The 23,952-nt window shown below is 38.3% G+C and overlaps 1 protein-coding gene across 7 annotated transcripts in view; it reads right to left on the bottom strand.

Moving 5' to 3' along the window:
* The window catches only part of HLCS (holocarboxylase synthetase), a 126,351-nt gene that overhangs the window by 5,299 nt on the left and 97,100 nt on the right, over window positions 1–23,952 (bottom strand). For 4 of the 7 annotated variants that reach the window (XM_044441395.1, XM_044441391.1, XM_044441396.1 and 1 more), the window contains exons 8-12: window positions 16,501–16,661; window positions 9,574–9,688; window positions 7,284–7,497; window positions 4,082–6,550; window positions 304–1,349 (exon numbers count right to left, since the gene is read on the bottom strand). In XM_044441395.1, the coding sequence (XP_044297330.1) occupies window positions 6,379–6,550; window positions 7,284–7,497; window positions 9,574–9,688; window positions 16,501–16,661 (662 nt within the window). In that variant the 3' untranslated portion in view covers window positions 304–1,349; window positions 4,082–6,378. Of the gene's footprint in view, window positions 1–303; window positions 1,350–4,081; window positions 6,551–7,283; window positions 7,498–9,573; window positions 9,689–16,500; window positions 16,662–23,952 lie in introns of those variants that run through there. The other 3 variants (XM_044441392.1, XM_044441394.1, XM_044441393.1) reach the window with 1 other exon arrangement.

Below are 23,952 nucleotides of genomic sequence, written 5' to 3'. Positions count from 1 at the left end.
GAAGCAAATAAAGTCAGGTACACAACTGTTCGATATTGAGGCCAATGTTTCCTTTCCCTTCATTCAAGACAATATACTGTCTTGTACAGACAGAAACAGGCCATTGAGAAGGCAAAGGCAAAAGAGATATTCCCACCTAATCTACTGGTACTTCAATATGTCCACACTTCATCAGTTTTCATTTATGAAAAGGAAATTAAACGAAGGAAATTTTCCAGAGCAAACATTTCCAGACTATAGCTTGAAATAATATAATATAAAATAAAATAGTAAAGTAAAATAAAATAAAATAAGCCATGGGGGTGTTTTTTGTAATTTTTTTCAAAGTTTCATATTCTTTATTATTCTGGTAAGAAAACCTTACATTGCATTTCTTTATTTACATACTTTTCTGCCCAATTTTCTATACAAGATATTCAAAGCAACATACAAAAGAGCAGCGTAGAAGAAAAACAGTTCTAATATGTATATATAAAAAACAGCATGAAAAATATAGCAACCTCAAGTAAAATATCAAGAGAATAAGTGCTATTCAGTCAATGCTGGCTGAAATAAATGGACTTTATCCCGTAAAAGACTGGCACTAATGGAGCTTGGCAAATCTTCCATGGCAGGGAATTCCAACTCAGGGCATACGCAAAGGAGTGGTCCTGTCTCTCAGGCTCATCTAACATCTGAAGGTGACAGGATATAAAACATGGCCTCTGATATGAACTTTGTGCTTTTTAAGGCTCATACAGGAGAAACTAGCAACTTACAGAATCTACCCTTAGGCTAGGGATGGGGAGCATGCAGCAATGCCTCCCTCACGACTGCTGATGCTGGCCAGCTCTGATGCAGCCCAGTGACCTCTGCAGGGCCACAGCTTCCCCATTCCTACCCTAGGTTACACCGTGCAGAGATCCCCAGCAGGGTGCCTGTGGGCATCCAAATGGATTTATTTATTAATATACGTACATGAATGTTGATGAAATGGATACACATTTCTAGCAAGTATGAATGGGTTTCAAGATGACCAAATACCCAAATAAGCATGCATCATTTTTACAGGGTTAGTTTTAATGCTGCTTCATTTTATGACACCTGTATTTTATTGTTTTGTTTTATAAACCTCCCAGAAAGGTTTGGACATGGGGTGGTATAAAAATGAAATAAATGGTGATGATGATAATGATGATGGATAAATAATAATAATAAAAAAATAGAAGTTGGCACCTGGTGCTTGGCCAGATTCATGCAGTCACCTCTGTATCAGATCCTTGTAATGCACTCTACATGCGACTGCTCTTGAAGATGGTTCAGAAGCAGCAGCTCATGCAGAATGCAGCAGCCAGATCAATAACTGGGACCTGTAAATCCGAACACATAACACAGTTCTGGCCCACTTGCATTGGCAGCTGATATGCTTCTAGCTCTAAGTCAAGGTGCTGGTTTTAACTTATAAAACCTTAAGTACCTGTTGAAGCACCTCTTCTAACCACAATACTTGGACACTACATTTAAATACTACACTTAAACTTTGGGGGCTTCCTCCTAGTATGAAATCCAAGTGCGGTTTGAGGGGGTGGCAAAAAGGGGGAGCACTTTCTCTGTGGTGGCCTTCTATGTATGGAACACCCACCCTAGAGTGGCCAGCCTGGGGCCAAACTTGTCACCTTTTTGTTACCAGATTAAGACGGCCCTTTATGCCAAGGCTTTAAAAAGATTTACTGGGATTATTTAACCCAGGTTTTTTCCCCAGAGTAATTCTCTACTGCGTGTTTTAGCTGTTTTAATTTTATGTTGGTTTCATTTTATGATATTATTATTGTATTTTATTGTCTTATTTTGTAGATTGTTGCAAAACAGCCAGAGAGCTTCAGTCATGGAGCAGTACAGAAATGAAATAAATTCTCCTCATTCTCATCTACATGTAATTCCTCCATAAATCAAAACTTTTCTAAACTCGTCAATCCATTGCATCACAAGAGGTGCTAATCTTTCCAATTTTCTAATATTAGGCATTCACCTGTCAAGTGGGCCTAGAGAATCCATTTCCCTCTTTTATTTGTTCATTTCTGTGAAGCAGGTAAATAATTTAAAAGAACATGTATATCAGTGAGCACAAAGGATGGTTACTGTATAAAATGTATTTGTGTAAATATCTCCTTCCAAAAAGCATCTTCTGGACATTGCCAAAACATATGTTTACAGTAAGCATGCATTGTACTGCATGACAATTAATTAGCTGAATCAAACTATTCCTTATTAAAGGGATTGCTCAAGTGTCCAGTGGCCAGAAAGAAAAACTTTTTACTGCATAAGATGCAACAAAGTCAGTAATTTACAGATGCTACAAGCATATGCAAGTGCCAATCCACTGCCACTGAGTAGGCATTTTGCATTAGTGCCCACAATCATTTCCCATACAGCTCTCTCAAGATCCTATCCTAGAAAGCAGGTAATTTCTTTCTGTTGCAACCCAATTCGCTTTGGTGGGCTGTTGGTAGTATGGCAAGAAAGTATGAAATTGTATCATTCCCTTGCAAGACCTGATCTCTCCCATCACATCACATTGAATAATGTCAAAACCAGCACTATGCTCCAACTTCCCTGGGTTTGTCTGACTTACCAAACACAAACTAAAGAGCAGGTAAGAAATTAATATGGCAAAGGACAAAGTAAAAGTGAAGACAATTTAATTGCCTTTCACTGACTCTTAAATGTTTGTAACATTTTGCTCTTTTTTGTTTGGTTGAATAAGTTTATGCTAGAAATGACAAAATCCACACACAGGCACAAGTCAATAAAATTCTACTGCAGTAGAAACAGCCTGATAGTTTCCTTTTCCTTTGCAGACTTAGGTTTTAAATCCTGTTTCTGGAATTATGCGGAATGGTTCAAATCTATTTTAACAATAGAATGCAGTGTGGTGCACTCCCTTTAAACTGAGCTTCTTCACATTGTCACCTTTCAAGCAAAAGTCACCTTTTGAAGTAGCCATAGCACAAACAAGTAGTATTAGTAGAACATGAAGGTTCCAACCAAAAAGCCATCTAGGGGTCAGTAATCTCTCTAACACAGTGGCATAACCAATATGTTTCCCACAATTTTTTCAGGATCTTAGGCAGTGCTCTTTCCTAGCTCTGTTACTAGAGATTTTAACTGGTACCTTCTATGTGAAAAGCATGAAGGGGATAGCAAACCACCACCTGCACCTGGTACTTTGTAAATTAAAAGGTATACTGTTTCTGAAAACAGAAATTTAACTTTTAGCAAACATGAAATTATTCCATGGATTTTGGCTAATTCAGTAGATAACACCATATTTTATGGCCTTTTTAAAAGTCTGATTCATTACCCTACTGAAAATCAATTAAGGACAATTCTGAATTTTAATATTCTGAGATGCAGAGTGGTAACTCTCAACATCATTAATAACTTTATAACCCTCTGCAATGTTCCTTCTTCAAGATTGGTGGATACAACAAAATGTTATATATCATTTTCCAGTCTCTTTCTTAATACTTCCAAATACTACTCTAATGTGATTTTTAAATTTTTTTAGCACTTTCTACTGAAACACCAATATACATTTTTGTAAGCAACAGTTACAACTAAATTACATTAATATTGCAGTTTAGTTTATTAAACTGACTAAATCTATTAGCTGAAAAGGCATCCCTCATGAAATCGGGCAGCAGATTGTCACTAACTTTTAAAAATACAAGTATAGGTAAGTTAGTATAAGTTATCGATAGGATCTTAGCAGAAGCTACCCCCCACACACAGGCTGGAATACCGGTGTTGCAATGGTTTATGCATATGCATATTTACACAAATGTAATCCGTGTAAAATTCATAAGATTAATCAACTATTTTTTTAACCTGGGTACCAGCACAAATCTAGATCTGTTGGCATATATGTGAAGTTACCAACTTTTTGTCCCAGTCACTTTGCACTTAATCTCATATGCCATTCTGATGTTCGATCAGTTTGAACATATCATTTGGAATTCTTAGAATTCAGACCACACAGAATAATGCTCAGTAATCTATAAATTCACTATAATTTAGAAACATATTTCTGCTTATAGTGTACCTGCGCCATCTCCAGTTTCTTGGGTTGTAGTCATTAGATGCATGAGTGTTTATTCCATCACTTATAGATTTTTAGGGAGCCTTTGATGAGGGTTTTTTTTTTACTGTTTTGAAGAACTCTAAAAAATTACTGAGGCAAGGCTTCCGTTTGCAAGAAGCCATGTTCCTTCTTCAGCAAGTCTTTTCCTTCTATATATTTTTTTTTAAAAATGAAGACATGACAAGGCACTTCCCTACGTTCCATACTTCAGTAACAAAAGATTGCATCTTGAGGGGGAGAGTAATTAGAAAAGACAGCTATACTATTCTGGAATGAGAGTTGGCATAGCCCTACCTCTAATTATTCTGCAGCTAACAGGCAATAGCAGGAATCATGCATTTAAAAGTGGTAAGGGAAGAAAACAGGACAGAAGGATCCCATTGGGATAAAAATAGAGGCCAAATACTGTGATGTGTCAAAATATTCCATTACACTAGTTCAGATTTAAGGACCACTTGCGTTATTAAATCTGTAAGGCTGATTACAAGCAAACATAGGATTTTTAAGGTTTGCAAAAATGTTGCAAGTAACCGTTCGTTATTCAAATTAACTGTTTAAAATTTGCTTAGTTGCGTTGCTTTTTTGGTTAAATAATGCATTGTAAAAGAAAGAGTTATGGATGCCACAGTGTGGGAAACTCCTTGAAACAGAGGTCAAAATCTTTACTTTTAGTGAAAGGACAACTTAATCTCCAGTAATTTATAGTCAAACTACTCAGTCTTCAATATGCAAGGATTATGTTAATCCACCATTACAGGGCAATTTCTTTGCTTTCTTGAGGGTTTCTTGATTTATATTTGAGTCAAGCTACTTATTTTCTTATTCTTTATGCAGTAAACTTTAATCTACAATAGTCTGCTTCTGACTACAACTCAAGAATCTGGGGGAGGGGGTTTCTTAACTGAACAGGAGGAAGCCGGTTAGAATCCACAGCAGTTCTCACTAGGCGGTCAGGTTACGGACAATTCCCTGACATGCAGGAACTGTTTGCAGGCTACCGCCTGGGTGGACAGGGCTGCAAGCCTGTGAACCTAAGCAACAAAGGTTTAGACACCCAAGCATACATTGTTCAGACACTTGCACTGCAAGTGTCTGAACAAATCACTTGCCCATCTTTATCTGGCATCTTATTATGAAATTATGAATAATGATCAGAGCTTCTGAGTAGCAAATTAGGTTATATGATGTGCATCATACAACATGAACGAGCTTTGAGTTAAATGCATCAAGTAAGAGCTATCAATGGGAAACTGGTTCTGCTAGCCATCCCGGCAGGCACATGCTACTGATTATTTTATAGGCTATTTTAGTTGTAGAAACTGTTCTTCATGAAATGTCCTAACAAAATGAAGTTGCAAAATAGTTTGGTGAAACTTGAAAGATTATGTCCAAATAAGTGAAAAGTTCTAGACTCATACAGGAATCAGAGAAAATTGCCAGAATTCTGTTAGAAAAAATCAGGAGTCATGGAAACTTTGTACTTGTATGATCATGAAGATTGTGAAGGGTTTTCACTCTAATAAAATTCAACATATGCAAAACCTATTCTTAAAAATATCACTTTTGATCATAGTCTTGTGGGGGAAGCAGAGTGAGGGAAAGGCAATTACTTTAATACTTTTACAGCTAAACCAAGTTTTTAAAAAAATCAGCCTTGTTTTGCATATAACTATTTTCCCACATTAAAATCCTCTACACCAAATTGCCAGCTCAAATTATTCTAATCATCTTAATATATGAAATATTTTGCTGAAAATTAAATTATTAATAGATTACTATAAAATGGAGCAGTATGAGAATAGGCCAGAAGTGTGGTCCTTTTGATGCTGTTGCACTGCATCTCTTTTCATCCTCCAACACAGACTAGGGTTGTTGGGAGATGCACATCTTTCCTACCCTGGTCTAAGCGGAAGCATTAAGGAACTGTGATAAGAGGATAATATTGTCTTCAGTGAGAAAATTCTGGATTAGTGAAGCATCTCGAAAATGAGATGCAAAAGCTTGTCTTGCAGACCATAAGGGTCTCCCATGTCTAAATGAAGACTGGGAGGGAAGGAAAGCTTGAAACCTGTCAGTTGCAGAGTCACTGGATCAAGCACCCAGAAAAATGAAAAGATGTAACAGTACTGTGATTCTATTCTTCAGCCTTAAATAACCTCAGTTTAATATATTGTCTCTTGCCAATCTTTTGCCAATTGTACGTATTGAACACAAAATGGTATTCTAAAAGCAAGTAGCTGTTTCATCACAATGAAAAACTACTGCTGCTTTGGAACTATAAGGTTTCTCAGCATATCAAAAGAATTGCCATCTGGATGCACAGTCAATATATCTTTGCCTTCCTCATGAACTTGAAGGAATCCAGCATCATCTAGTCCAACGATCCATACCATTGGCCCTTCATCATTTTCGAGCTGGACTTTCTTACCACTGCAAACAGAAATCAGGAATTGCTCACTTAATAAGGCCAGCAGCATCAAGCTTCACAGAGCTATTATACTAGATATACACCCAATTGAAATATGTTAAGTATCTGATTATTTCGATTATCTAGATTGCTTTGTGGAGCCACGTAATCGACAATCCTATATAGTCATTCACATTTAACCAAACTTCAAAATATAGCACCAAAGTATAAGTAATGTAAGCATAAGACAAATCATTGCCCATAGGAGCTTACATATCTGAACTCAATTTTTTTTGAACAATATGACATTGTGGGGAAAATAATTCTTCAGAAATGCCCATGAATTCTGCATAGTTCTCACACAACAGAATTTACTGTGTTTACCACATAAGGAACAAGACAAGTAAGGATTTCTTGTGCCCACCTGTTACCTTTCCTAGACTATCTGCTTAGCTACAGCTGATCTAATTCATTTACTTTGCAATTGTCATGGTTAATTCATAATCTATTTTGAACAACTTGTCTTAAGATAGTAGGCTGAAATGTAGTTCTGTGAGACAACTTCTGTAAATGTTTTGATATACTGTAATATACGAGTAATGAACTACAAGATAAATTTAAATCTGCCTAAGCATAAGCAAGTACACATTGATAAAGCTTTGTGTATTAAGCAAAAATAAGGCCTATTTAGCCACTATTTCTGTTTCTAAATAGGACAATTAATGTTAAGAATATTAAAAGGACAAATTTTCTTACCTGTGGATCCAGTACCTATAGTACATGGGAAGGATTCCATTTGGACCTTTCTTTTGAAAAGTATTAATAAGATTTTCCAGTACTGTCACACTTCTTGCTATCAGGCAGTCAGTACTTAAGGGCCTTAATTTTGTATTCTTTGTCTTATTGTGCTCCATAATGACATCATTGATGCATATAGTTGGGTTGCTGTTATTCACGTTAAATCCGCAGCCTGGGGCGGTGTGGGGGAAGAAAAGTAATCAGGAAAGTGGTATAGGAAAAGTTCTGTTTCTCTGCACAAGTCAATTTTTTTCTGATTGCAATACAAACCTATTCACCTAGACTGCTGTGAAAATCCTTCTACAGGTTTCCCAAAGATGTTTTGTTTTCAGTAATGATGAAAGATGAGGCAAGCTCCTATAAACTTAAATCCATCTCCTCTGCTAAAGATAAGACAGCTTGCCTGATATTTATGACAGTACTTGCCCTTCTCCCCTTAATAAGACTCGGTTCAAACAGTTCCAAGGTATGCTATATCCAGATATACAACTTTCATTTAAAAGGACATTTTTGTGCAGCTCAATTGCTCAAGAAGCAGAAATTCTGCCAGCTGTGACATGACAAAGAATTTTCCATCTGTAGATGTTTCATCCTAATCCATGACATAGATATTTTAGGGGCACAGATATTTTGAAATAGATGTACCGTTCCTCCACCTGGAAGGACTGCCATATAAAATGCCAATGGAGGCAGATCTGCATGTGCATATATAGATGTGCCTCTTTAAGTTAAAATGAATGGGCCTCCATACAAACAATGGTTGTGCACACAGTCTAGAACACAGACAGGATCTGGATGCAGGCAAGGTAATGTTAATCCAAGAAAGTTAAATGTGGCTGTGAAATGCTGCTGTTCACAAGACAGAGGCAGCAACTGACTTCTTAAAGAAAGGACTAGAGGATTCCACGTTCAAGTCCGTGTTCAGATTTCCACCGCTCTCTTGCAAGACTCTTTCTCTGAAGCCTCACTTCTTACTCAGCTCTTTAGAAGAGGATAATATTGGCAGAAAGCCACTGTATTTAAATACAGTCCTCAAAACTTACTTGATCAGGACTCTTGAACATAGAGCTGCAAAATGTACACACAAATCTTGTGCTACCTTTCCTTGTAATTTGGCTTTCCTGCTCTGTATGCCGATGATGGCACCACCAGACTTGTCAAATAGATTCATGGTTGGGGTCCTTCCTTGTCCATCAAGCATTACTCAATTTATTTCTAAAAATGGAATTAATTACTTTGGAAGTTCATACATTGACTTCATGCTAGGTTTGACTTAATCGTTAATAAACATTAGAATGATGATTCTAAACTTCACTATTGTAGGAATATTCTGTTAGCAAAATCCACCGATTAATACAGATTTGACATGTTCCTATGCACATGTCTTCAAGCTAATATAATATTCTCAATTACACGAAGTTGGCTAAAGTCAATTAACACACACAAGTGAACATAAGTACGTACCAGCCTATGGGAAGAGGTGAATTTATTTCATATTTATACTTGTCAGAACAACATGGGATGTCACCAACAGTAATTTTAGTATTGCTGCTGATGTATATAGGCTTTATTAAAACACACACATGTACACACAATATTTAAAGAATGGTTCACTTCAAGGTGAAAATTGTGAAAAGTACTGATCCTTAAGTTTCCCCATTTGTATGTAAGACTAGAATGAATGCAAAAAGATTTTCCAGCTCCAATCAAGATCCACAAGATTTAAGATAAGATACTATAGCCAGAGAAAAATACATATTTGCTTTTGTGTGATGATCAAAATATATGGCACAGAAACTGGCCATTACAATAACAACAAGATAGTCCTGAATAAGAGGAAGGGCTGCCCAAATTATACACTGAATGATTATCAATATACCGGTATCCTAAAATAAGGGAGGAGTTTCTTGCTTAGGGATCCAAGTCAGGGATCCAAACAGGACAAATATGACTTTCTAGCACTGGCTGGGTAAGTTCCCCTTTGTTTTGCTAAAGAACATCTGAAACAGAGGTGCATCTTATTACTTTTTGCTATTGGAAGTTTAAACTCTCTTCTCCCATCTGATTGACAGATCAGTGAACTTGGTTGTTAGTTGAGAAGGCAGACACTATTTCAAATGTATGTCCATTAGGGGTTTGGTGGATTATAACCAGATTGTTTATTTTGCTAAAGGTGTATACTGTTAATGATGGCAAAAGTAGCTTTAAATGAAGAAACAAAGAGGTATGAAATAATTTCTGTTCTTACCAATAAGAATGTGAAAAGTATCTCCTGTTAGTGTGGAATTTACTAAAACACCCCCGAGCTTCATAAGGTCACTGTAGTAAATATCATTTGGCCATTTCACCCGGAGATCGATGTCCTAGGGAAACAAACATACATATTGGTAGCTCTAAACCCCTACATTCTAAATATTTATTGCAGCACTGGGCATATCCACTGACTAGCACTTTGTTCTTAATATACTTTTCCCTGACTGACAATAGACACTAGTGAAAGTTACTCATATTCACAGTTCCTTGACATTTCCTAAAAAAGCGAGACACAGAAACACATTTCATTCTGGATAATCATAGCACAGATCAGATGTACTTCCAAATACATTTGTCTTGTTTAATATATTTGTTGTAATATTGATTTTCTTAGCTGCCATGTGGGACAGCCCAAAAGGTGGGGGTATAAATAAATGTATAAGGATATAGTAAAATATGTTAAGTGCAGCTGTTGAAAATACAGACTGCATAGCTATGGCACAGCTATATTGAGGAACACAGCTATTGAAGCATTCCTCTTTTGGTTCAAGCCTATCACAACCAGAGGATTAGGGTTTCTAGACTAAGCTGGAATTATCAATTTGAGCAGCCATGCAGAGAGTTCATGGAGACAAGGCAAATTGGTGAAAACAACTCCAGTGAACTATCTTTAACATGTTCTATGTTCACCTACATATTGAATGACCTACTGTGAGCAGTAGGATATTCTCAAACAAGTGCTTGTGTCTGGTAATGCATGTTGTGGGATCTGACACTGCATTGTGCCAAAGACCCTGTTGTTCAGATAGGTTTTGATTGACCAGGGAAGGGCAGCTGTTCAACTGCATGTTTGCCATGGATGCAGGCTAAGGAGTTGGGGCCCAGTGGGTAAAGCACATGCTTTGCATGCAGTAAACCCCCAGTTCAAGTCCAAACATCTCTAGGTTGAGCTTGACTATTTCTCTGGAGAGTCATGGCCGCCCAATACTGACAATACTGAACTAGATGGAGCAGTGCTCGGACTCTATAGGAGGCAGGTTCCTAAGCAGTGTCCAAATTGTTATAACTATAGAAAGAAATAACGCCTGTTTAGTTGAAGTAAATATATTTTTTATCCTCAAGTACTTTCCCCTAGTTTGTATTAACATCTTAAGTCAGGATATATTTATTATTTTTATATGTCTACATTTATATTTAGTTTTTCTTAAGCTTTCATTGCAACAGGTTTTTGCTTGTTTTACTTTCAAGTCATTTGAAACTGACAAAATACTAGTGCTTGGACAAATGTTATTCCTGATTTAATGCAGAGGCCGGAACCTTAAATTACATCAACTTTACTCCTAATTAAATTATAATTCCCTAGTAACCAGGAATGGAGGGATTTCTTCTGTTCCATTTCATAATTATTTCAAGGACTGGCTCTGTCCTGCATTATTTTGTTTTACCAGTCCTTCCAAATTAGAGTCCAATTCCATGCGTATTTCCTAGAACATAAATCCCACTGTGTTTAGTAGGGCTGCTTCCACTGAACAGTATGTGTGCAAAATTGCAACCATAATTTCTCAGGCAGCATAGCCATAGGTTGCTGTTTCCACCATTCTTCCTTTCATTTGTATTGTTTATTTTTAAATATACTAAGCAACAAGAAATTGTTCACAATAAAACACACTTCCATTGCCAAGGAGGGTTGGGCTGCTTTCCAACAAGTTATGCCCAGCTTTGTTGTTGTTTCTATGTGCCATCAAGCAGTCTCTGACTTATTGCAATCCTATGAATGGCTGCCCTCAACAGCCCTTGTAGACTCAAGGCTGTGGCTTCCTTTATGGAGTTGATCCTTCTGTATTCAGTCTTCTTTCTTTTCTTTGACTTTAACATTCCCTAGCATGGTTGTCTTCGCCAGTGAATCTTGCCTTCTCATGATGTCCCTGAAGTACAATTACCTAAGTTTTGTCATTTTTGCTTCTAGGACAAGTTCTGACCTGATCTGATCTAAGACAACTTTTTACCTTTCTGTCAGCCCAGTGCTGGGTATTCACAAATTTCCTCTCCAGCACCATGCTTTGAATGCATCCATTTTTCCTTTGTCAACTATCCAGCTTCCACCTTTTAGAGAGAGCCCTTATCTTAGATTAGTATGAATCCTCCCATACAGTGGTTTGATGCAAAGACAGAGCAAAAACAAAACAGCCACTAGTGCAGTTTTGCCTGTGGCTGAAACCCAATGTTCTCCATTCATATAACACAGCACCAGTCTAGTTTTTAAAATGCAAGGATAAAATCATAGCCTCATTTGTTATCTCTCCAGCTGTAGTCAAATGTATAATATTAGACTGTCTATTATACCTACAATTATAAATTCTAATGCTAGAGCATATCATTTTCTTTTTTTCAATCTGATTTCTCCCACAGTTGATATTCCTAATAAAAGCATATTTAATATGTTTTACTCAATTATTATTTTTAATGGAGAAAAATAAAATTTGTAGGCAGCAAGACTGGGTAAAAGCAAAGCACATGTTACCTTTAAATTTTTAATTAAGAAAGTATTACTGTCATGGCAAACAATTGTTAAGGCTTAATAATAAGCGAATTGAAAAGGGATGACACACTTCAGCATCATAAACAAGAATCACTGGCTTAACAACTGCCAAATCTGAATGGGATTGGAAGGAGTTCAGAGGATGAGAAATTAAGAAGAAACATCCCTTCTAATAGTGAACTCAGGTAGAGAGTTCTGATAAAATTGAACCTATTGTGAAACAAGAGGGAGAACACAGGAGAACACCAGTATTTACAGTAGTATGACAAATCTGCACTAAAAAATTTCAAGGCAACAACCCTCCAAACCCAGTCCAGTGAGGATTCAGCATGCTCAGTAGCCAATAAATGGAAAACTGGGAGGAAGGACCAGTAGAATGCCCTTCTTGAGCACTTTATAATTCATAGTACCCTGGCTGGCACCTGAACATGGGCACCTTTTGCTAGGGAGGTGAGGAGTTCCTACTGCAGTGTTTTGTTATAGGTTTCACTTATGCCTGCAGCACATTCCACTTGTCATCTGGCTAAAAGGATGGTTGGTGATAGTTGCAAGCAAGCAAGCAAAGTTTATTGTATCTTAGCAGTTTGCCAATATATAAGGTTATATCTCTACTAACAAGCCCTCAAAAGTTGAATACTTCCCTTTACATCCTTTGTATTTTTCCATGCACATCTGTAAAGCATTGACAAGTAATTCAGATGTTCTGAAAGATACGTATTTGTCAGCATTAGACAATAAGAACCAAACCTTTACAAACAAGGCCTTCCCTTCATAATTTTAACAATGGATGAATATATTTGGTTCTGAGATATATATTTGGTTCAGTATAGACAGAACTGTTCAGAAGAACATGAACCTCATCTCTACTGATAACAAAACTGTAACCACATATCCTATTCTTCTTAGTAAGCCTTCCCAATCTGTCCAAGGAAGGACATTTAATCTTGTCCTGGTAAGGAGGAACATTTACTCCTGGTCCTCTTTCTAAAGTCTACCAGATATTTGAGGAGATAAAAGAAGGTGTAAAAGCTGTTAGTTTGGCAGGCCTTAATCCCAGTTTCCTGAAATTACATCTTGGTATCTTTAAGCCCTTGGAGCAATACTGCTTTAGTTCTATCAGATTCCTGAGCTAAAAGGAAGGAGACAGAGAATCTCAAGCTCATGACAGCCAGTTGCAGTTTCTATTTCCATGAGTTTGGGCCAATCTCTTCAAATGACCTCAAGACAGATTCTGAGATCATCTGAAAAAGTAAGTTTAACCAGAACAGCAGGGCTAATCTAAGAACTTCAGAACTGATTGTAATCATACCAAGTTCTAATTTTGTGGATGCAGGAACTACCAAAAGTCTACACAAAAAATATTTTGAGCTTTTTCTAATGAACCTAAAATGGTTGTGGCCCATAATGGATTTCCACATTACAATTTTGGCAAAAGCCAAGGGTGGGTGCAGTTCAAGGGTGGACTGCACCAAATTTCCCCCATTTGTACGAGAAAACCATAATAATCCATTTAATGTTTGACCACTTAAGAAGGTGCTTTACTGTACCTGTGAAGACTGTGCACCCGTACACTGGAAGACCACACCAAGGTACTTAACGGACACTTGCTCCAGTTTATTCTCATCAAATGATGAATTAAGATTTTTCTTTGACTTACCAAGCACCAAGAAAGAAACTATTTCTTACTATAATAACTCTATAATAGAAAACTCTGTAATAGAAACTATTTCTTTGTCACATTAAGTCTTTTTTGGAGGGTAAAAACTCTATTTTTTCTAATTAATATTAAGAATGGTCATTCACACAAAGGAGGATAGAATATATCTGACTACTCACTTTAACTGGGAAATATCAATCACTTCTCAAGAACTTTACTAAATCATTTATAATTTTTTTTATTTCTATGCCACCCCACAGCAGAAGCTCTTTGAGTGGTTTAAGTACAACGAAGTGGAGTAGGGTAAGTAAGCCCCTTGTCTTATTCCTTTTCTAACTGATGCAGAGGCACAGAAGTATTTTCCATCTATTCTTACTCGCCAAGATGCCGCAGTATACAATGATATTACACATTTTAAGAGCTATGGGTCAATGCCAATAGCATGTAATTTACTCCAGAAATGTTCACAAGGAATAGAATCAAAACCAGCTTTCAGATCAATAAAAGCTACATAAACATGTTTAACAATCCCAGACAGATATTTATCAATAATGTGTTTCAACATAAAACAATCTTCTAGAGTGGAGTGACCTGAACAAAAACCTGCCTGTTTTGTGGCAAGCAATGAATAATTCTTGACCTAATCCTCCAATTTTTGTAAAAGAAATCTGGCATAAATCTGGAACATCTAATAGTCTAATTGGCTGATAATTTGCCAGGTCATTCCTGCCCCCCTTTTTTTAATAAATGGGGAACAAAATGGCCAATCACCACCAGGGGGGCAAAAGCTCACTGCCATTGATTAAGGAAAACAAAGATGCAAATATTGAGTCCCACCAATCGGGGAATGTAATAAAAAAAAAAAACTGAAGGGAGATGATCTTCTCCAGGAGTGTCACTATTTTTAATTTTAAGATTAATCACTCAACCCTTTCTAATAAGGTATTCTCTCAGCAAAATTCTCCATTACATTAAATAGAAAACCCAGGGAATGAGCTAGGAGGGTTAGACCCATCAAAGGCCCTCTTAAAATAACCTTCCCATTCAGATTTGAGAATACGTCTTTCTAAAATGGGGGCTGATCTCTTTTCCATGCTTGCAAGTATACTCCAAAATTTACTTGGGTTCTTTTGCAGAAGTGCAAGACCTCGTTCCTTCCAATGATCTTCATATGTCCTTTTTCCCTCCTGATTAAGCTTTTGCAGTTTTTATGCATTTCATAAAACTAAAGGGAGATTATGGATTACAATACTAATAAGATAAGATCTGATTTTTTTCCCCATCTGTCTTTTTACATTTTTCCAATCCTCATCAAATCATACATTACTACTTTTGGTTTGATAGTTCATGGAATCTATGTATTGTTGGTGATAGTTAATGCATGTTTCTGGTGTGGAAAAACATTTTTACTCTTGTTCATCAGTGTCAGAACTCACCCACAGCAGTTGTGAACAGTACAACTGTAACATGACGAGTGTCACCCCTGATACCCTGACAGTGACAAAAGTAATTTTGCTGCCACACAAACATCTTTCAGGTCACTGATCAATTCATTCATTCTCATATCAACCTAGCCTTGCATTGTAATTTCTATTTTCAAATGGGGAACTTATGCTAAAAAATGTCAAATTAACACTTGTTGCATTATCCGAACACAAATCCAACTGCATTAATTGATCCAGTTTTGTCTGAAAAGCCTTAATTCATATCACAATAAAGAAGGCAGCAAAACATACAAAACATTTTGATTCACTATTTGCCTATACTGCTGGCATCTAACTAATATTAACAAAATTAGATATGTATAATAAATGTCTGAAACATCCCCATAAAGAATTTTTCCAGGGGACTCCTGCATTAAACAGTTAATGCTCTAAACCACAAAGAACTATATTTTATTTTAAATTCCACTGTGAAATATTTTTTATAGTCCACTTATGAAGTCCTGAAGTTGGGAAGTGTTAATAGAAGACAAACCTTAAACTATATGAAAGGCTACTGGATACTACTCTAATTAAATGCATGTGTAAATGTGAGCAAGTAACTGGTTTTGTATAATATAGGAAACACATGTTTTTGTTAACTAGTCCTGTAAAATACCAATGTTTTACAGTTTGCCAATATTAAGAATTGGTTACATTCAAAGGAAATGAATGAGGTGCTAAAGAAGATTGGTTTGTAATTTGAGCACTGATGACAGGACACTTGATTCTCCCCTGAGAGGATATGGTTAGCCTCTTGCTTCAGAGTTTGGAGCAAACATTTTCAACATTAAACAAGATGTGGAAAAAGAAACTATAAAAAAGGGAATGGCGAGGCCAGTGAAATTGCTCCAGCAGTAATCTAAAAAGCAATTGTCAATTTTATTAGTTTTTCATTCTCTGAATTTCCCTCATCAGTTTCATAACAAAAATAAAATAAGGTCCTAGAGTCAGACCAAAAGGCAAATATGTCTTGATTACAGGAACTCAGTTATAATGCACATTAAATCAAAATGATCCGATAGCCTCAACTGTCTCAATATTGTGCAATGCTTTTATTTTACTATTGGAACACCAACCTTATAGATGAAGAGATACAATAAACCTGAGGGCAAAATAAGTGAAACTCGTATATGCAGCAAAGTTATGCTTAGGATGCATGTCAATTATATACTTCACTCCAATCATTTTAAGTCAAAAAAGGTCAAAAATAATGAAACAAACAGAAATATGGCAATGCAATACCTGGTATCCAGGTAGAGATCTAACAGACTCCACAACTGCTAGAGAAGCCAGATGCTGAATAAATGGAATCCTTTGTCCCAGCTGGGATGATAAGGGAATTGTGATATGTAGAGTATATAAAGCCGCTCCCATGGGGCTCAGCCAGGTATTCCCACCACGACCTTAAAAAAAGGGAACAAACATTAAGCATTACTTGCATGTTATATTTTTCAGATGGAAAGACTGTTTTACCACATTTCTGAGAATGACTTCTGAAAGTTTCTAACAGAATTTCATTAAATGTTATAAAGTACTCATATTGTTTAATTTTGCCTTTAGAGAATAATATCCAATTTCGCAAATACAAAATTATAATCTGAAATATACTTGTTTATTCCATAGGTTGTAGTAATAAGAAAATGTACACAAGTCACTGACAACACATTAAATCCCTTGAGAATTTTAACCAGCACTGTGGTTCAAGTTCCTCAAGCACAGCAGGGCTTGTGTACCTCATCGTTCTCATAAACTACCCTGCACAAACAGTGCGGGGTTCAGATAACATACTAAACCATCATGGTTTAATGTATTGTGTTCCCAGTCTTTGTCTGTTCTGTCCAATAGACAGCACGATCAAATACAATAACAAACTGGTCAATGGATTTAAATGCTTTATCCTCAAGGATCACTTTTCCAATTTATCAAATTGAATCCCCATTAGTATTACACACCTCTATAATAAGAACCTCCATATTGTGATAAAGGGACACAAAAAAGAGATTATACCAAGAATACACAACTAGCAGCTTCTTTCAAAGAGAAAAACATAAGGGACATGCAGTAAGCAGTGCAACATACTTCCTCAACCAGAGTCTGCATTTTGCATATGTCAGGTCCTTTATTATAAAGGTCATTATTTCATTGTGAGCATTATTCACATCATGACCAAACAATGGGCTCTAAATGCCTTCCCAAGGGTTCTATTTGCCAGGTCTTACATATAGCTTTGCAACTCATAAACAAGCTTGAAAAAGCACACCTTAGGAGAGTAATTTGAATACACATTATTGCTACATTTTGCTGTCCAACTACAACCTGAATTTGGGAATTGATTTCTAGCTCTCTTATTTCACATATTTCCTGAAGAACAGTTCTCTTTGCAAATCAGGCAGATAAGCAAATAATTGCCAAATAGAATTCTTTTAGACATCATTGGCACCAGTGATTTTAGCCATGAAAAATGGTATTATCAGTACTCCATCTGGTTCATGGTACTTATCTGTCATAGGACCTTCCATATCTGGTGAAGAAAATGCAGGGTGAAAAGCAGTAACAAGCTGGGATGTTTTCTTACTAAAATGGTACAGCTCTTTTAGCTATTCAAAAGGACAGTTTAATTACATATATATGCTTCTTCCAGTGGTAATCTGTGAACTCACACATATGGATTGTGAGCTTCCACAAAACAGTAATTCAGAACATTCTAGACTTAAACAGGGATTCAGCAGGAGTCCCACCCACCTCTAAGTCTGACTTAGTGGACGTGAGGCATCAAAGGAGGGAGGAGAGTGAGCTGTGTGAGTTCACAGACGCATTCATGAAGAAACACAATTACAATCAACCTGTCCTCCTCCTTTATGGTTTTTGTGACTCACACATACAAATGACTGAAAAACAAGAGACTTAGTGGAGAAAGGAGATATACCCAAATTGTAGAGAGAACTGCCTTAGAAAGGCTGCATCCACCTGAATGCTAATGTCAAGACAATACTTTGATAAAGGAAGGATGGCTGAAGCTAAGCTGCAGCACTGCACAGCCATGGGAGTAGAATGTGTCCGAGAACAGAATCCTACGGCCCGCACTGAATGACACTGTATTTGTAGACGGTTCAGAAGTCATGTGAACTGGCAAGCGAGGAGTATTCTTTGGGCTAAATTGGACAGATGAACAGGCAAGGGGACACTCTGAACAATTAAGTTATTTTACTTTATTTGCATAAAATAAAATATGGCTCTTCTAATGTTTAAATAAAGAAGTTTGACCTTCAACTGGGAAGCAGGTTGTGGAAGGAAAGATGGTAGCACTAAGTATGAAGCTAATTTGAGAAGGAAGAAGCATCTGGGAGCTAGACTACCTTATCTTTATGGAATACAAGAGACAGCTGGTTTGCCAGAGAGATGCAAAAGTGATGGCAATTAGAAAGGCAACCATCATGGTCAGAAACCTTAGATTAGCTCCAGACATATGCATGAAGGGTCTTGCCATCAGCTGAGTTAGAACCACCAACATGCAGGAACATGTAGGAAGACTTGCGGATGGAAATTTGAAAGTCTTTTAAGAGAGGGATGCATGTACAGAGAGTAGCTCTCAATGATTAGCTGATAACTTATCAGCAGTTAACTGTTATCTGATTGACAGTGCAAGTAAATAAACCTTAATGGATGAAAGCACTTAAAACCTCAGTCTTCAAAGAAAGAAAGTCCAATATGTGAAGACCACAAGAGTCTGGATCCTGTCTCAGAGGGTCAAGAATATCTTCCATCTGCTAACCTATTAAATTTGAGTAGAAGTTGCAAGGAAGACAGTGACTGCCTCCAAGACTCTTTTTGGGTAATTGGCAATTGATCACTCTCCGCACAGTGAGAAATAGGATTTTCAGATCTGGGTGGCCATTTTTCCATTGTGGGCAGATCTAGATGATGAGAAGCATCAACGGTTGCTGGATAGTAGGAGCAGTGTCACAAAACGGTTGATTTGGCTTCCATTAGTCTATTAGGCTCCTTCATGGATCACTGCCTTGTTGTGGCGAAGGGGTTTCCATAGCACAATGAAGCTATGAGCTATACCGTGCAGGGCCACCCAAGATGGACAGGTCATAGCAGAGAGCTCTGACAAAATGTGATCCACTGGAGAAGGAAATGGCAACCCACTCCAGTGTCTTTGCCATGAAAACCCCATGGACAGTGTTGTTGTTCTTAGTTGTGAAGTCATCTCTGACCCATCGCGACCCCATGGACAACATTCCTCCAGGCCTTCCTGTCCTCCACCATCCCCCATACTCCACCGAAGCTCACACCAACTGCCCCAGTGACTCCATCTAGCCACCTCATCCTCTGCCGTCCCCTTCTTCTTTTGCCATCTATTGTTCTCAGCATTAGGCTCTCCTCCAGGGAGTTCTTCCTTCTCATTAGATGGCCAAAGTATTTGAGTTTCATTTTCAGTATCTGGCCTTCTAAAGAGCAGTCAGGGTTGATCTCCTCTAGGACTGACCGGTTTGATTGCATTGCGATCCAAGGGACACGCAGGAGTCTCCTCCAGCACCACAATTCAAAGGCCTCAAATCCTTCAGTGCTCAGCCTTCCTTATGGTCCAGCTTTCACAGCCATACATTGCAACTGGGAAAACCATAGCCTTGACTATATGCACTTTTGTTGGCAAGGTGATGTCTCTGCTTTTTAGTATGCTGTCTAGATTAGCCATAGCTTTCCTCCCCAGGAGCAAGCGTCTTTTAATTTCTTGGCTGCAGTCCCCGTCTATGGTGATCTGGGAGCCCAGGAAAATAAAATCTGTCACTACCTCCATTTCTTCCCCATCTATTTGCCAAGAAGTGAGAGGACCAGATGCCATGATCTTAGTTTTCTTAATGTTGAGTTTCAAGCCAACTTTTGCACTCTCCTCCTTCACCCGCATCAAGAGACTCTTTAGTTCCTCTTCACTTTCTGCCATGAGAGTGGTATCATCTGCATATCTGAGGTTGTTGATATTTCTCCCAGCAATCTTAATTCCAACTGGTGATTCATCTAGCCCCGGCCTTCTCATGATGAGCTCTGCATATAAGTTAAATAGGCAGGGCGACAGTATACAGCCTTGCCGAACTCCTTTCTCAATTTTGAACCAATCAGTGGTTCCGTGTCCAGTTCCCACTGTTGCTTCTTGACCTGCATATAGGTTTCTCAAGAGACAAATAAGATGGTCTGATACTCCCATCTCTTTAAGAACTTGCCACAATTTGTTGTGATCCACACAATCAAAGGCTTTAGCATAGTCAATGAAGCAGAAGTAGATGTTTTTCTGGAACTCCCTAGCTTTCTCCATGATCCAGCGTACGTTGGCAATTTGATCTCTAGTTCCTCTGCCTCTTCAAAACCCTGCCTGTACCTCTGGTAGTTCTCGGTCCACATACTGCTGGAGCCTAGCTTGTAGGATTTTGAGCATAACTTTGCTAGCATGTGAAATGAGAGCAATGGTGCGGTAGTTTGAACATTCTTTGGCATTGCTCTTCTTTGGGACTGAAATGTAAACTGACCTTTTCCAGTCCTGTGGCCACTGTTGAGTTTTCCAAATTTGCTGGCAGATTGAGTGCAGCATTTTACTGCCTCGTCTTTTAAGATTTTGAATAGCTCAGCTGGAATACTGTCACCTCCACTAGCTTTGTTGTTGCTCAGACTTCCTAAGGCCCATTTGACTTCACATTCCAGGATGTCTGGCTCGAGGTCAGTGACCACCCCATCGTGGTTATCAGGAACGTTAAGCTCTTTCTTGTATAGTTCTTCTGTGTAATCTTGCCACCTCTTCTTAATCTCCTCTGAGGTCCCTGCCATTTTGGTCCTTTATCATGCCCATCTTTGCATGAAATGTTCCCTTCATATCTCCAATTTTCTTGAAGAGATCTCTGGTCCTCCCTATTCTATTGTTTTCTTCTATTTCTTTGCACTGTTCATTTAAGAAGGCATTCTTATCTCTTCTAGCTATTCTCTGGAATTCTGCATTCAATTGGGTGTAGCTTTCTCTTTCTCCCTTGCCTTTCTCTTCCCTTCTTTCCTCAGCTATTTGTAAAGCTTCCTCAGACAGCCATTTTGCCTTCTTGCATTTCTTTTTCTTTGGGATGGTTTTAGTTGCTGCCTCTTGTACAATGTTGTGAACCTCCGTCCATAGTTCTTCAGGCACTCTGTCTATCAGATCTAATTCCTTAAATCTATTTATCACCTCTACTGTATATTCATCAGGGATATGATTTAGGTCATACCTGAGTGGCCTAGTGCTTTTCCCTACTTTCTTCAATTTAAGCCTAAATTTTGCAACAAGAAGCTCATGATCTGAGCCACAGTCAGCTCCTGGTCTAGTTTTTACTGACTGTATAGAGCTTCTCCATCTTCGGCTGCAGAGCACATAGTCAATCTGATTTCTGTTTTGACCGTTTGGTGATGTCCATGTGTACAGTCGTCTCTTGGGTTGTTGGAAAAGAGTGTTTGCTATGACCATCGTATTCTCTTGACAAAGTTCTACCAGCCTGTGCCCTGCTTCATTTTGTACTCCAAGGCCAAACTTGCCTGTTATTCCGGTTATCTTTTGGCTTCCTGCTTTAGCATTCCAATCCCCCAGGATGATAAGGACATCATTTTGGGGTGTTAATTCTAGAAGGTGTTGTAGGCCTTCATAGAACCGGTCAACTTCAGCCTCTTCAGCACCAGTGGCTGGGACATAGACTTGGACTATTGTGATGTTGAATGGTTTTCCTTGGATTCGAACTGAGATCATTCTGTCATTTTGGAGATTGTATCCCAGTGCTGCTTTTCCTACTCTTTTATTGACTATGAAGGCTACTCCATTTCTTCTGAGGGTTTCTTGCCCGCAGTAGTATACCTGATGGTCATCTGAATTAAATTCCCCCATTCCTGTCAATTTTAGTTCACTGACTCCTAAGATGTCGATGTTCAGTCTTGTCAGCTCTTGTTTGACCACATCCAGCTTGCCTTGATTCATGGATCTTACATCCCAGGTTCCTGTGGAGTATAGATCTTTGCAGCATCGGACTCTCCTTTCACCGCCAGATACATGGGCAACTGAGTGTCCTTTCGGCTTTGACCCAGTCGCTTTATTCTTTCTGGCGCTACTAGTACTAGCCTTCTGCTCTTCCCCAGTAGCATATTGGACACCTTCCGACCTGAGGGGCTCATCTTCCGGTGTCATATTTTTTTGCCTTTTGATTGGTTCAAAATTGAGAAAGGAGTTTGGCAAGGCTGGGAACAATAGCTGGCAAAAGAGGAAAGGCACGGCAGAGGATGAGGTGGCTGGATGGGGTCACTGGGGCAGTCGGCGTGAGCTTGGGTGGAGTACGGGGGATGGTGGAGGACAGGAAGGCCTGGAGGAATGTTGTCCATGGGGTCGCAATGGGTCAGACACGACTTCGTGACTAACAACAACAACAGTCTATTAGGGTGCAGTGGAACCTATTATCTTCCAGTTAGGTCATGTCTGTGATGAGAAGGAAAGACAAGTCAGAGTGCTTACTCATTGGAGGAGAAAGACATCACTCCGTGAATCTGGGTTGCATCCTGCCATACCAAAAAATAAAAAAATGCAGTTTGCATTCAAGGCTATGATGAAGAGATTGGTAGGGATTCCTCACATATCAGTGCAGCAAAGACTGTTAATGGGGATTGGCTCCCGAGAACACATTATACCAGTCTTCCACTTCCACTGGCTGCTGGTTCAAGTCTAGACCCAATTCAAAGTGTTTGTACTAACATTCAATACCTTAAATGGCTTGGTGCCAGGTTATCTGAAGGATCACCTCCTCCTATATATACCTACCTGGAACCTGAAGTCATCTTCAGGGGACCCTTCTCTGGCTACCACGGAGGTCCTTTTCAGTTGTGGCACTCCAGTTTTGGAATGAGTTTTTTAAAGAGGTGTGCCTGGCACCTACTTTGTATTATTTTTTGGGCTTGGGTACACATAAAAGGTGTGTATGAGCTTGGTTCAGAGGGTTGTTCAAAGTTGCCTTGATTTGGCATTGAGTTAGCAATTAGCACTGCCACTGTTCATGAAGGCCAAAGAACTGGTATTCCATTCCCATCTTTCAAATGGATCTTTTCATTTTATGGACATGATCTAATCTTGTGTGTGTAAACAAAGTAAAGAGGCCCTTAGCATTGAACAGAAGGTCCTCCACTTTTGAACTGGCTTCCTGGAGAAGCTCTGTCAGACAAAGCCAGGCATGATGGTGTATGCTGTGGCTGGCCATGTGGCAAACTGTTGATTTACTTTCCAGCAAACATATGATCTTGGCTTGAAAAAATATAGTCAGGTTCTTCATGTCTTGCAGGAGGCTGCTGAAGAAGTTTGCCATTTTTCTTCTGTCACACAGACAAACTGATTACTCACAGTGCTATGATGGAGTAGATTCTGTGCCTCAAGCAGTCGAATTTTCAACCTTCTGAATTACTGGGGGCAGAATGAGATTTTTATTTAGTCTTGGATTGGGATGGTGCGGCATTTATGGGTGCTCAAAGGATGAGTCTTCTTGAATCATGTAAAGGCTTTCTCTTTAAAAAAAATGTATTTATTTTTGCATGCAACAGAGAAGACAGAAAATTTTGCCTAAAACTTCTTGATGACATTCAAGAATGTTGGGAACAGAAGGATGATTACTAGGGAAGCCAAATCTGATTATACTCTTTTTTTGGTTC

Source organism: Varanus komodoensis, unplaced genomic scaffold (assembly GCF_004798865.1).
Source record: "Varanus komodoensis strain SLA01 unplaced genomic scaffold, ASM479886v1 scaffold4, whole genome shotgun sequence".
Taxonomy (NCBI): Eukaryota; Metazoa; Chordata; class Lepidosauria; order Squamata; family Varanidae; genus Varanus; species Varanus komodoensis.
Note: the sequence above shows the minus strand (reverse complement) of the source record. Positions and strands in the feature narration are given on the sequence as shown.